The 15200-nt window shown below is 36.8% G+C and overlaps 2 protein-coding genes across 4 annotated transcripts in view; one reads left to right on the top strand and one right to left on the bottom strand.

The window, feature by feature from the left end:
- Positions 1-6586, bottom strand: part of dbo (Kelch-like protein diablo) — a 137291-nt gene extending 130705 nt beyond the window's left edge. For all 3 annotated transcript variants that reach the window (XM_046610194.2, XM_046610193.2, XM_069133303.1), the window contains exon 1: positions 6199-6586. The gene's annotated coding sequence lies outside the window, so the exon portion shown is untranslated. The remainder of the gene's footprint in view (positions 1-6198) is intronic.
- A 778-nt stretch (positions 6587-7364) lies between these two features.
- Positions 7365-14630, top strand: Cse1 (chromosome segregation 1). The gene is made up of 16 exons (XM_046611288.2): positions 7365-7632; positions 7787-7932; positions 8984-9322; positions 9548-9655; positions 9784-9876; positions 10030-10197; positions 10307-10436; positions 10512-10675; positions 10747-10936; positions 11027-11225; positions 11349-11609; positions 11763-11854; positions 11940-12243; positions 12421-12588; positions 12739-13049; positions 13279-14630. The coding sequence occupies exons 1-16, from the start codon at positions 7548-7550 to the stop codon at positions 13422-13424; spliced, it is 2904 nt and encodes a 967-aa protein (XP_046467244.1). The 5' UTR covers positions 7365-7547; the 3' UTR covers positions 13425-14630.
- Positions 14631-15200: the final 570 nt, after the last annotated feature.

Below are 15200 nucleotides of genomic sequence, written 5' to 3'. Positions count from 1 at the left end.
ATTTTCGCAACAGTTACAAGAAAATATAGCAACAGCGATCGTAATGAGAAAGAATAGTAACGGATACTAGACTTTCTAGTAACAGCTAGGAAACTAATTTTCATTTTCTACCTAGAACTATATTTTTCGATTGTGGTAAAAATTGAAAATAGTTAAGGACTGACCGGTAAACGGAATTAAAAATTTCTCTCAGTGTAGGATTTGAGATGAAATTCGGTCTCACGCATGCTCGAATGTTTCCTACAAAAGTGTGAACATTGTTCACGCAAGATGCCGTTGTATAAAATTACAGAAAGAGAACAGAAACATTTTTTCAAGCCTTAGGATCATTTCGTCCACGAAGCTAAGCCTTTTCGAGCCCTTGCTATCGATCACGGTCGTTCAATCGCATCTACGAATAAATAATACAAGTTCCAAAGAAGTCTGTTATTGTATTCTTATTCGAATGTTCTATAACATAAACAGTTAGTTGTAGCCTGTAACGGTAATATGTCATAGAGCATTATCAGTTTTGTTAAAGCATTCGGTAAGTAGCCGTATTGAGTTCGCTCAGTTCCATAAAGCGTCAAAGTTATATTATGTGTACCGAGTAAAGTTGAAAGTTTCGAAAGGTGTTCTCGTATTTATTTTCACGGCCGTAAGCGACAGCCAGAAACAATCGCCCGATACGTCTAATATAATTTCCACGCAACGGAACCCGAAGCACAAAATCGACAAAGACTCGGAATACGAAACTTAAAGTACGCCCGACGGGGCTTCGACGTGTTGAAAAAAGAATACAAGAAAGGAGAATACAGAAAGAGCTGTTGCCGGTGTTCAACGGGCAATTAGTCAATGTCTGTCAATTGACCAACGCGGTCGAGGGTGGGTAATGTCGCAGAGAATTATTTATTTTTTAATCCACTAATTTAGCCCCGTTCATTGACGCTATTTTCGATGCTAAATAATTTATCGCTTGTACTACGGGTGCGAATAGATACGATCGCGACAGCTCTCGGTCGACGGTGTTACACTTATGTCCTGGTATATTAAATTGGACCTAATCTCGCCGTTCTATCGGTTATACGTACACAACGTGCATACCAATTCCCGATTAGAAATTTTTCAAATCAATGATTCCCGCGCCCACGTCCCGCAGCTTTAATGCATGCCCGCCGTTACACGCATACGTCTGAATAGTCCTTTTTAGGGGGGGATCCTGCAACCTGTGAAACAATATCCCCGCGTATTTGCAGGAACGATACGTTCAATTTCGTTGAAAGCTTTTAGCTTCCTGCTGCAGTAGCGATACAACGGTCGCTGCACATTCAAAGGATAAATATTATAATAAAAAGCTCGTCGCGTTTATAAGCGCCTGTTAGTTCGTCGTGCGGGGTTATACGGTGCAGTAGTTACGGGGACGAGATCATCTCACGGGTCTGACTCCCAAATCAAACAAGTCAACGGCTTGTTAGGTATACACACGTGTTGTTGAGATACTGACTGTGCGAACGAATTTACCGCCGCATTGATGCTGTTTGAGTTATCAAGGCAAAAAAAAAAAAAAAAAAATAGAAAAAAGAACGAAACAGAAAAAGGAAATCGATCTTTGTAATATGGTTTCAACGTAATTGGTTTTAATTTTATTTTGACCTGCAGGTTCACAGCGCGACTGAATTGTTGAATAATAAACGAGAATGACGATAATAATTCATTGTTATACGGTATAAATATTTTTATTTCTGGTCTTCTTTTTTTTTTTTTTGTAAGTCTTATTTGTCGAAAAAACAAAAATTTAATCCATTCCTTCAATTTTGTGCGTATTTCGCACAATTAATGAAAAAAAAACCCCACAATTGAAGATATCCATCGTTAATTTTGATTCTCATATTGTACGATTTTTTAGTTCATTATATTGATGTTTTTAGTTTCCGGAAAGGTAAAGTTATATTGGGCGAAATCGCATTATATTTATTTATGAATAAATACTTTTTTATCCACCCTGTACTCGTTTAACACAAAAGGAAAAACACTTCTTGCCATTGTCCGAATTGCCCACGTATTGAATATTTCTGAAACTTTTAACACATTGAAGCTAATTTCTGACCATCCTTCATTCAAAGATCAAATCTATCTGCAAATTTACCGTGTAGCATTTTTTTGTAATCTCCCAAAACACTGAAAAAATTTCATTTGTTACAGTAACTATGAAAATTCAGAAAAACAGGTATCGTTAAAAAAATTGTTTGAATATTGTTGGAATTACGAAAAACGAGATACGCGTAACCATTTTGCGCTATTGTCGATTCTTTTTTGGTAATTGCAACGCGAAATCAGTTTGTTCGGTTTACTATACTTTTTTAGTTAAATAAGGCTTTAACATTAATTTATTGTTGCACAAGCATTGAGTTTTCGCAACAGCTGCAACAAAATATAGTAACGGATACTAGACTTTCCGGCTAGAAAACTAATTTTCATTTTCTACCTAGAACTATATTTTTCGATTGTGGTAAAAAATGAAAATGGTCAAGGACTGAGCGGTAACCGGAACTAAAAATATCTCTCAGTGAAGAAACTTGTGATTATGTTACTTATGCCGACACTGAATTCTTGTGTAAAGTATCTCGAGCGATATTTTCCCATGTTTCTGCAAGTAGCACAACGTTTTCTGAAAGAACTAAACACCTTTTACAAATCATTTGTTTATGACAATTGCAGGACAGACGGTGAAATCGATTTTCAACTAAATACCCAATCACGAAGGATTCTTATTCGTACAAGGATCGTACAAAATATAGTAAAACTATAAAATACTGTAACTCTCTGTCCCGACACTTATTCACGATATCGAATACGAAAATAATCAAATACTTTGAAAAAACACATCACCGACAATGTGTTTATAATTCAACTTAAACTCCGCTACGGGACAAAACAATTCTTCGATAATTCTTATTTTTAAAGCTGAACAGGCGAGATTAAATTGCATGCGAAGTGGAAATCGGTCATTTCTGATTGCTCCACCCGGACCGGGAGGCACCGATCAATTTTCCTGAATCGGGAAGTCGCGTCGCTCCATCAAAGGGGCGCATAGCTGTTGCCACTTTACCGTGAACCGAGAAATTGTCCGATCTGTCACTCTCGCACCAAGCACCGATTAAGGGGTGGAGCTTTTCTACGCGGTTAAAAGAAAAAAATAAGGAATTCGTGCACCTTGATCTTCGGCATCATCGGATCGTCTCATTCTGTTCTTATTGATCTAATTATCGAATTTGTTGCAATGTTGTACGCAGTTTAATTTGCCGAACTCGAGAATTGGGTAGGAATTATTTCTAAACTAGTCAACGGTACCTGAGCATTTTTTCATCAGCTCCGAAGGCTGCTGCTGCTGAGAAACGATTTTACAGGACAGCCTATGCCGTGAACTAAAACGTGGATCATTAGGTTAATTATCCAAGTCTGATAGGCGATCGCCAATTATTTCATCGCGTATAATAATATTGCGTCCAAGAGTTTACATATTTCATCTAATAACCGTCAATTACTTGACATTAGCCCATAGGCTTGGCTTTTCTTTCTTTTCACCTTTTCTACTTCTCTAATTTCTCTACGTCTCTTTGTGTTAATGCGCGTGTGGGTAAAAGACATGAATTGTTTCGTATTTAAAAGGTTTTCGCCTCATTGTCAGTCTACGACTGCTGCAGCCGTTCGACTTTCAAGTGGACAAAAGCGGCGTTTCGTGACAGATGAAAAATGACTATGAGCTTTTTAATAAGTGCCTCTACTCTGTCTTGGCTCGTTCCGTTGACATTAATTGCCCCGGCACGGCGCGCTGTGAGTGAGATCGCATCGCGTTGAAACTCGCATTACAGAACTCCGCGGAATCAAAAAGCTACTCCGCCTATACAACTGCCAACGCTAATTATAACCCGACTTCCTGGATTAATAATTAATGGTGTATAGATTGGTGTAAAGCAAATAAAGATATTTTTTTTTTGTCAAAGGTAAAAACCCGCGCACATCTTTCAATGTCTCAGCCCCGCAGCCGCTATTTTATTTTCGTCTTTGTGTTTACTAAAAAAATACTTTTCAAACGGTTATACGCTGTGAATAATATGAAATTAGTTCAATCAAATTGTGGCTTTTCAGTTTCCTGTACACTATTATTTTGAACACTATATTTTTTCGATACTATAAAAAGATTGCTTGAAATTTTACCGCATTTTCGTAGAAAAATTGACCATATTTCTGTATTTTGAATTGGTTTTCTAGCAAGTCAAAAGATGAAGCAAGTTTTTTTTCAGTCTCCCGAAGATGGAGTTAGTTTTATAGATAACCGCGTTTCGTCGTTCTTTCACCGTGAGTTGAAGAGTGGTTAAAAACTCGTACGACAGAATTGAAAAAAGTATAAATTACGAATGATTGAATATACCGCTAACCAAGAAGACCTTCAAGTTTATTCGTAACAATGTGACGGTGAGTTTGATGCTAATTATTAATGAATAAGAGAGCCGTTCGGGACGCGTTGAGTGGCACGATAGCTGTACCTAGACGTGGCCGTAAATGTAGATCCATCTACAAAGTTTTCCGTTTTCCGTGTCAGCGGTTAGACGGGGGTAGTAAAAGTGTAAGGGAGAGACAGCCAGGTCGAGGCTTACCAAGGCCTCTGATCTAACATAAACATTTGTCAGTGCCCCGGACACCGCGTGGTTGATAACGTCTCATGTACGTTATGAAACATTAAACCGGCGAGTTCCTCGCGGTAATGATGCCCCCGGAGACAGTCCACTTCAGCAATTACATCTTTATCGTTGGTAGGACGAAGCAGCTCGCAGTGTCACCCGACTGATCAAACAATTTTTAATTTTCAGCCGTCAAGTCGGCAGCAGCGTCCATTGAGATGGGTCTGTATGTGCGTATGATACATTAACGCTGGTGTGAGTGGTCGGAAAATATGTATTACGCTATTACGCTATTATGATATTGCGTCGTCGTATATACGGCATTACGCGATCAATCCAACGCGCGATCTTTCGTTTTTCATTTTTCATTTTCAACCCTCGGGAGATTTAGGGGAGCCCGTAGAGGATCTGGGAGTGGAGCGATTGGAACGTGTTTTACGCGCGTGCAGCGACGACGCTCTGGGTGTTTAATTATTCAATGAAAGCCTTTTTAATTATCCTGCCGTTATACCAATTCTAACCCTTCCAATTTTATCGCTCATCATCGGTAAAGCAGGGCGACGCGTGTCGACGTGGAAAAGTCAGTGTTACGCCTACGAAGTAAAGTTATTCTTTGTTCCTAACGTCGGGGTGCTCGAAAATGCACCGAGTGAAATTTTTAGTTCCGTTTACCGCTCAATCCTTAACTATTTTCATTTTTTACCACAATAGAAAAATATAGTTCTAGGTAGAAAATGAAAATTAGTTTTCTAGCTGTTACCGGAAAGTCTGGTATCGGTTACTATTCTTTCTCATTACGATCACTGTTACTATATTTTCTTGCAACTGATGCGAAAATTTAATGCTTTTGCAACGATAAATTGACGTTAAAGCCTTGTTTAACTAAAAAAGTAGAGTAAACCTCACAAACTGATTTTGCGTTGCAATTATTACCAAAAAAGGATCTACAATAGCGCAAAATGGTTACGCGTATTTCGTTTTTCGTAATTCCAACAATATTCATATAATTTTTATAGTTACTGTAACAAATGAAATTTTTCTCAGTGTATAATTGTACTGTTAGACGTGTACTCTTTTGCTAAAGGGCCAGCCCAACATATGAATAAATTAATAGTGGCACACGTATTTATCAATTTACATTTCATTTTACAAAAATGCCAAAAACTTCAAACGTCGCCGCAAAGAAGAAAAAAGTAAGGAACAGTATCAAATCACCATTCGCTAGGTGTTTATTTATTGTAACGCATACTTTTGAGAGATGTAATGGTGTAAATACCATACTACTATTTCTAGTAACACTGTCTAATAAAACTATCAAATTACCGCACTTTGAAATCGAACAATTCAACTATCACGTATCCATCAATTATCTTTTCACCGTCGTCCCGATCATCATCTCACTAAGAATCATCTGCATTCATAATGAATAATAACTTTTCCATCGTCATGTAATCTTAATAAAATTTCATCATCATTAAATAGAGATTAATCATAGATCATAATTTTTCATTAAATATGTAAAGGAATATAAACTCACCTGACACCCATAGTAACAACCAACAGCACATGTCACCTATGTTTCTAGCAGCTTCTGCACGTCATGACTTCAGAATTATTGTCCACTATATTGTTATATATGAAAGAAATTTTATTGGAACAACACGAAAAGAAATGTATTATATTAAAAATAAACTCAGCAATAAAATTAATCTGTCAATTATTGTTCCGCTTATTTATGCAAGATTGTTAGACACGAAAGAAGTTTACCCGAGCAATATGAATTATATTAACGAAATAAACACAAAACAATATGCTCAAAATCTGTAACATCTTAATTATCACTCGGCCTGAATATGTTAATTATTGCTCCGCTTTGTCGTTAAACGTTCAAGCTCGTACTTTTCGCTAGACGTTCATGCCCGTACTGATCACTAATTCGCTTTTCACGCGTTCGGTTTCTCAGGTCATCCAAACCATAAACATAAGGTGACACACACATATCGTACACAATAACAAAGATACAAACACACACACTCGACTTCACAACATCTAAAGTGACCTTTACAATACATCTATTATTATTTTATTATTATTAAGAGAAGATTCGACTAATTCTTCTCTGATTTAGAACGGCAGTTTTCGATCGGAGATAGAAACAATCAAGATGCGAAAACAAATAACTGTCGCGCGGCCAACTTCACGTCGCCGCGTCGGCGGTCCTATCAAAATCAGAATAAGATGTCATCTGCCAAAGAGAAACGATTAATCGCAATTAATTATCGCAACAACAATGCACACATTCAAAGTTATCTTTAACAATTTACTTACGATCATTTTATTATTATTGAGAGAAAATTCGAGAAATTCTTCTCCGTTATAGAATGATAATTTTTCATCAGATATAGACACAATTAAGGTCCAAAAACAAACAACCATCGCGCGACCAACTTCACGTCACCGCGTTGCCGGTTTACTTGAAATCAGAATAAAGTGTCATGTACGAAGTTAAGTACGAAGAAAAACAATTAATCGCAATTATGCAGGCAGGATCGATTTAAAACACATGTAATTCTTCCACCATGCTCATAGGGTAATCCAAGCCACTGTCGGTAATTCTCTTTAGTCGGTAAGGTGCTGCTCCGCGTCGATATAGGGTTTTTTATTAAAAACCCGAGGTGACCTTAGTTTTCCAAATAGTACGCCTTGCTTCTGAGCGGTGACGCTAAGAGGGGAAAAGGTTACGTTAGATCACGGAATTTGAAGTTAGACGAATAATGGAAGAGTAGAAAGAAGCCGGTGGGTTATGTTGTGTTAATTGTCTTCGAAACCCGCTGTACTCTTCCGTTCGCAAGTTTACCCATATTTGTAATAAAACAATACTACAGAATGGAGCTAACCGAAGAAAACCTTTTAACGCTAAGTGTGTATCTCAAGGAAACACTCGACCCTGATGTCAACGTCAGGCGACCCGGTGAGCATAACCTCACTAAATCAATTATAACCAATATAACGTGTTCTCAAATTCTACCAGTTGAAGTACGTTTAGTCAGAGTAATTCACATTTTCCTTCCTTCGTTCTTCCGAATTTATTTATTTACACGACTTTTATTTTCTTTCTTACGCAGCTGAAAAATTTCTGGAATCGGTCGAAGTGAACCAAAATTATCCCTTGCTACTGCTTCATCTGATCGACAAGGCTGAAGTTGATCTGGTCATCAGGATCACCGGCGCAGTCACATTTAAAAATTATATCAAACGGAACTGGAAAATCGTACGTGTATCTAACATTTTATCGCAGTCGTTTGCTTTGTGAATACTGGCGAGACATTAAAACACATCTCATTCCAGTTTGCTCCCTTCAAACCCTATATTTTTCTCTTCCGTTCTCCAGTTGTAGAGGTTTCTGAAACTGATACATAACAAATAATGTTTACAGGTCATGCTATGCAATGGAGTCACTCAGTTTATCTCAGGTTGGCGTTCCTCTTTGAATCAGAAATCTTTGATAACAGGCTCTTAAAAGTCTCGATACTGACATGAATTTACATTTTTGGCATTCACTTTGCTTCTTGAACGCCAGTAGCTTTTCATTTTTTAAAAATATCAAGAAATTTCTGGGTCTTTCCAACACTATCGATGAAAATATACTGTTATTCAACTTCGATAGCAATTGATTTTAATTAGGCTCGATATTTTAGGTTTGAGTGAAGATATCTCTCTTGTCGAAATTGTGTCATATGATATATTCCGAGACAATGAAAAATTTGAATTTGAGTTGGAGTCGAATAGTGTCTAGCATACTTAAAAAGTGAAATGCTTTTTTGAAGATCCCACTCTTTGGTTCGTTTCTAAGTTACTTGAATGATCTGCATTTTTTTTAACTCAAACTGAAACTGCAGTGACTTGCGATTGCAAATATTTATTTTGAACCTGAAGTCAATACGGTGCAAAAGTAATAAAGTAACGTGTATCTAGTAAAGTTCTACAAACGTTTTAGGGTTTTTACTTTCTTGGAATATTGAGAATCATTAAATTTTTTTTTTTATCGTCTGCAAAGATTTATATCCTTGTCTATCTAAACCTTGTAAATCAAAACTGAAAGTTTAATCATGATTGTTATGCGATACTAAATTTGTAGTCCATGATTGTGTACCCCAATGTGAATTTTTGTATTTTGAAAGGAGGTTGTCACTTCTTGTTGCTAAAGAATAACTGTAACCTTTTGGATAAAAATAGGGCGTTTTCTTGCAATTTAACGATGAAAAAAGTGTCATTAATTTTAAATTGTATGATTGTCTTTTTTTCCTCTACAATCAATAAAGGATGAAGATACCGGAGATCGCATACACATGCAAGATCGCCTAGCTGTGAAGCGATTGATAATGAACTTGATGCTTCACTCGCCAGAGTCAATCCAGAAACAGTTATCGGATGCTGTTTCCATCATTGGTAGATACGATTTCCCTGAGAAATGGCCAGAGCTCATAGATCAGATGGTTGAAAAGTTTAATACCGGTGACTTCCATGTTATAAACGGTGTTCTTCACACCGCTCACTCTCTATTCAAGAGATATAGATACGAATTCAAGAGCCAGAGCCTTTGGACTGAGATCAAATTAGTACTCGACCAATTCGCCAAACCCTTGACCGATCTTTTTTTGGTAAGGACCTTGTTTCCATTATTCTGTGTAATAGTGATAGGCTGCTTTCTTATATTCAGCTAGAAAAAAGTATACCGATAAAGTAAAAATTTGCTCCTTACATATGTAATATTAATGAATTCGTTGCAAAATCACATTGGATGAATTAAGAGAATCAGAAAGTTCATGTACCTGAATTAATTGAATAGTTAAAACTCTTACTAATATCCACTTTATTCTTGATAGGCAACCATGAATCTTGCTCAAGTACATGCAAACAACATTGAAGCCTTGAAAATTATATACAACTCCCTGGTCATTCTGTGCAAAGTATTTTATTCCTTGAATTTTCAGGTAAGTAACGAGTTAACAATGTGCCTAAATAGGTAAATTAATGAATGGTCATGTATTAGTAATTACATGAAGTGAATTCAATCAAATGTATGTATTTCGGTACAAAAGATACTTTCTACTTTGCCTAGGACTTGCCTGAATACTTTGAGGACAACATGAATGCTTGGATGACCAACTTCCACATTCTGCTTACTGTAGATGTTCCAGCGTTGAAAACAGCGGTAATTAACCTTTGCTGTATAATGTGTGGCACTAATCCTTGGGACAATTCCTTTACTCTGTTGTCATAATAACAATAACAACAACAACAATAATAATAATAATAATAATTTTCGATTTGTAACGTTTGGAAAACATTTTTGTTTTACTGACAGGATGACGAGGAGGCTGGAGTAATTGAACAGTTGAAATCTCAGGTGTGCGACAATGTCGGTCTATATGCCCAGAAATACGACGAAGAATTCCAGCCGTTCTTGCCCCAATTTGTTACCGCAATTTGGAATCTCCTTACGTCGACTGGACAACAACCAAAATTCGATTCGGTAAAGAATTTTTATTTTTTTGTTTATTGAATTATGATTTCTATGCTACGCATACTAAGCATAATTTTGAAAGAAATGAACGAGACATTGCAATTTCTCATTTTCGCAGCTGGTATCTAACGCTCTGCAATTTTTGGCCACAGTCGCCGATCGAGCACAGTACAGGTATTTGTTTGAGAATCCGACAACTTTAGGAAGTATATGTGAAAAAGTGATCATACCAAACATGGAGTTTAGAGGTTTGTTATTCAGTGGTCAAAGAAAAGTAATGATAAAAAGTGCTCGTCGTAAATTTTTCCTTCATGTATTTGCAGAATCCGACCATGAATTATTTGAGGATAATCCAGAAGAATACATAAGACGTGATATTGAGGGCAGTGACGTTGACACGAGGCGACGCGCTGCCTGCGACCTCGTGAAAGTTTTATCAAAATATTTTGAGGCAAAAATTATGGAGATTTTCGGATCCTACATCCAGGTAAAATAATCTTAAATAAACAGCAACCGTTATCATGTGACTAATTAATTAAACTTGATCTGGCATTTCAGTTAATGCTGCAAAATTATGCTGAAAAACCAACAGAAAATTGGCGTAGCAAGGATGCGGCTCTGTACTTGGTCACGAGTAGTGCTAGCAAGGGTCAAACCCAAAAGCATGGAGTAACCCAGAGTAGTGATTTGGTATCGCTGCCTCAGTTTGCGGCTCAACATATTGAGCCAGAACTAGCAAAACTGAATGGTGTGTAAACTGGATATATTTTATATTCAGACGCCTTGGATTGCAGCTAAAAGTACGACACATGTCTTAATTTGAATCTTTTTGTTTCAGTTAACGAAGTTCCGGTTCTGAAAGCAGACGCAATCAAATTCATAATGATCTTCAGGTCCGTGTTACCCAAGGAATTGGTCATCGGTAGTCTGCCTCATTTAGTCAGACATCTCGGCGCTTCCAGTTCCGTTGTTCACAGTTACGCAGCTTGTGCTATTGAGAAAATACTTACTTTGAAGGGACTTGACGGAGGTCTTTTGTAAGCATGAAATAGGATTATAATTATTGATGAAACAGTGAAAGCAGGGACTTCTCCAAAAGGGACATTCTTTATTTGTCAAACTAATCTCAATAATTCTTTCTATTTCCTTCTTATTCGCAGAGTCAAGGGAGAAGTGCTCGGATCTCTGGCGGCTGAATTGTTCAAGGGATTGTTCGCTACTCTAGAGACTCAAGGCTCGGAGGAAAATGAATACGCGATGAAAGCTGTGATGAGAACGTTTTACATTTTGCAAGAGAGAGTTGTACCATTCCTAGGCGACTTGCTACCTAAACTGACGGAAAAGCTTACCATTGTAGCGAGAAATCCTAGGAGACCGCATTTCAATCACTATTTATTCGAGACTCTTAGTTTATCCATAAAGTAAGTAGATAAAAGCTTCCCATTTCTGAGCACTTCCGATTTCATCGTATAAAAGAAATACTGATTGATCATCGTATCTGTAATTTTTAAAGAACAGATTTACCAGTCTTTAACATGCGTTAACTCATTCCCACTCTGTCATTCCTCTTTCAGAATTGTATGCAAAACGAACCCAGCTGCTGTCTCTTCTTTTGAACAGGCTCTGTTTCCAGTTTTTCAAGGAATCTTACAACAAGATATTCAGGGTTAGTTTAAACTTTCGATAGGTGTTCCTCGTATTGCAAAACCAAATGATCCTAATTTAGTGTTTCTTTTTTCTACTGTTCGCAGAATTCATTCCCTACGTTTTCCAAATTCTTTCCCTTCTACTCGAACTCCAAACAGCTCCAGACATTCCGGAGCCATACATGGCGCTTTTCCCATGTCTGCTAGCTCCTGTCCTTTTTGAACGCCAAGCCAATATCCACCCACTGACCAGATTGCTTCAGGCATTTGTGAGCCACGGTCCTCACCAAATTATTGCCCAAAACAAGATCAGCGGTCTGTTGGGTGTCTTCCAGAAACTAATTTCATCTAAGGCTAATGACGTTGAAGGATTTCATCTGATGCAAACGATAATCGAACAGTTTCCTCCGTAAGTTGAATTCGTTTTTCTTCACAAACGTCAGATTTCCGTTTTTCAACAATTGTAATTCCTCCACTTTTTAGAAAATGCAATACGTATTGACATTCAGCTTGTAAGAACCTTTCATCTCAAATCCATGATTTTTGAGTCTTTTCTTCTCCTATTGGTTATAAATCATTTTTTCAGAAACGCGCTTGAGCCTTACATGAAGCAAGTATTTGTGCTGCTTTTCCAAAGACTAACATCCTCAAAAACAACTAAATATGTAAAAGGTCTCATCGTATTTTTTGCAACGTACGCTGTCAAGTACGGAGCCAGTAATTTGGTTGCGATAATCGACCAAATTCAGCCACAGTAAGTAAATTATCAATACATCACAGAGACAAAATAGTTTTTTTTTTTTTTTAGATTTCTTTTTTCACTTCTAATTTCAATTCGAAAGAACCGAAAATAAACCCCTTTTCTCACGATCTTAATGGAATTTAATTGATTTTTCCTTTACAGAATGTTTGGCATGGTTGTAGACCGTGTGTTCATTACAGATTTGCAAAAGGTATCTGGTGAATCTGAGAGAAAAATTACAGCCGTTGGAATCTCAAATTTACTCATAGATTGTCCGGAAATGTTGAACAGTCCATACAATGCCTACTACCCTCGGCTCTTGGCCACTTTGGTCGAGTTCTTTGAGCTTCCTCAAGACGAAAGCATTCTACCCGAGGATCAGGCTTTCGCTGAGGTCGACGATGCTCCCGGATACCAAGCAGCCTACAGCAGGCTTATTTATGCCGGGAATCCTAAAAAAGATCCGCTCCAAAGTACGAGTGCAATTTTCCTTTGTTAATTTGTGTTTTTTTTTTTTTTTTCATATATATACACAGGTATATTGATTTTTCATAAGCGAAGTTATGTTGTGTAATTGCACTTCTTCAATATTTTGACGCCTTATATCTCTTGTACAATCGAAGTTCTACTTGGGTTTTATTTTATCATCCTGAAAACATCGTTATTGTTGTGTCAATGATTATTTATGGATAATTTTTGCAGGCATCGGTGATGTGCGGCTCTATCTGGCACAAGGTCTTGGTAAACTATCGCCAGGCCAGCTTCCTGGTCTGCTTGGTCAGATTCCAGAACCTAACGCTAATCATCTAAGGAGTTATCTCCAAACAGCCGGTATTGGCGTTGCATAATACGATCCGAATATACGAAATAGGCTTAAAATTTACCTAATGGCTCGTAGTATCAACAATATCGAGCTCACCGAATTTTAACACGATCCAATGAAGTTTTTCATTTCTCTTATTCTCAGTTTTTTTTAAAAAAACTTCCGTTATTTCGTCGGTACTTGTGTCGAAAACCGTTGCCTTATTATCTCGCGAAACTCGTGATTACTCTTAAAGAAATGTAATATCCCGCTCCCTCTTGTGGTATGTTATTAAAAGAAAAAAAAAAAAAAACAGAAAAAAATCATTATTCAGGATACTTGACCGTGTTTTTGTATGAAATTCTTCGCGTATTCATTCTTCCGTTTAAAAAAAAATTCAAGCTTGATCCGTATTTGGAATATTCCGAAGAACCAGGGTCAAGAATTACTTAATCGACGATGATTTATTGTATTTACCCACATACTGGTAAATAAGTAAGTAATCAATAGTGAGTTTCAGTTTCATTATCAATGTAATCGACACATACAGAGAAAAAGATAACAAGAGTGGGAGAGGAGAAAACAAGTGTTTTAGAGTAACGCGGAAAAATTTTTTCTGGTGTTTAAATAACGTGTATCTAAGTGCTGGACATTAGAATATAAGCATATAAATTTTCAATGTGTATGCCAACGGTAAATGTAAGTAATAGTAAGGTTTCTTATAACGATATACAAGCTGTGTAAAAGTTAAAAATGTGTCGTCTTAGGATAAACTATTATAACTATTGAGAAAAAAAATTAAAAATTATTGCCTATGATTGGTCTGATCATATCTTTCGACATTGCGATACTTGTTTTTATGTAAATTGAAATCCAGCCTTCCGAAAATTGCGCGAAAACGAGACAGAAGACCGATTTGTCTTTTAGGCGGCTAAATCTCGAAATTTTCACGATAGCGCGGCAAAGCGCGGATACGAGTAGGTCTAAGATCAAGAAGGAGTAAAAGCACTGTTGCGTCTTTTCTCTGAATAAGATATCTTAAATCATATTTGTATAGTTGATTTCAAACTTACACCTAAACAATGTCAAGTTGAGACTGAATTGTCGAAATCGTGAGGTAGCTGTTATACTTAATTGAGTGGCACAAACATCATATCCGTACAGTTGATCGTACTTGTACCCCAAATTGTTTTCTGTATAACGTGCGAAAAGAAATCGTCATAAATTTGTTAATAAATACCCTCAAACTTTTTATTGTGTTTTTTTTTATTACGATCCATTAATCCACGAATATTCTGGGGAGGATGAAGAAAAAGGTGAAAAAAGACTCCAATATTGAATTGTAAAAAATTGCATTCGCGCTGTCAGTGACGTAAAATAATTCTTTACGTTTAGCCATGTAAGTTTTGTCATTTTGTGCGAAATACAATTTAAAAGCACATGAAAATCTTATGAAAGGAAAGACATTCAACTGGGTTTAGATTAAATTATCAGGGCTGCTACTCAACTTTGAATAGCTGGGGATTCTTATTTAACCTGGAAAAATAATTAAAAATAAGGCACGAAATTTTATGGAAATTCTAAAAAGAAAACTGAAATTTTTATACCGTTCCGAATGTTGCAGCTTTTGCGCAATATTCAGCGTAACTGGATATGCCCGATTCACCGTTTATAACAAAAAATTCAAGTAAGAGTGAAATTCAAAGACTTTAAAACAGATCGAATACAACTTATAATGATTGATATAATTTCAATTTTCAGACACACAAGGTGTTTGTAAAATTGTGATTTTGGATCTGGAAAACTAAACTAGGGACTTTTA

Source organism: Neodiprion pinetum, chromosome 2, assembly GCF_021155775.2.
Source record: "Neodiprion pinetum isolate iyNeoPine1 chromosome 2, iyNeoPine1.2, whole genome shotgun sequence".
Classification (NCBI taxonomy): Eukaryota; Metazoa; Arthropoda; class Insecta; order Hymenoptera; family Diprionidae; genus Neodiprion; species Neodiprion pinetum.
This window is presented reverse-complemented; position numbering and strand designations above follow the sequence as displayed.

What these genes read in the sequence shown, in the direction of transcription:
- Cse1 (XM_046611288.2), top strand. Translation starts at nt 7,548, where the DNA reads ATGGAGCTAACCGAAGAAAACCTTTTAACGCTAAGTGTGTATCTCAAG. An exon ending in TTTATTCCTTGAATTTTCAG is followed by an intron (nt 9,656 to 9,783) that starts GTAAGTAACGAG and finishes TACTTTGCCTAG; the next exon opens with GACTTGCCTGAATACTTTGA. An exon ending in ATAATCGAACAGTTTCCTCC is followed by an intron (nt 12,244 to 12,420) that starts GTAAGTTGAATT and finishes TCATTTTTTCAG; the next exon opens with AAACGCGCTTGAGCCTTACA.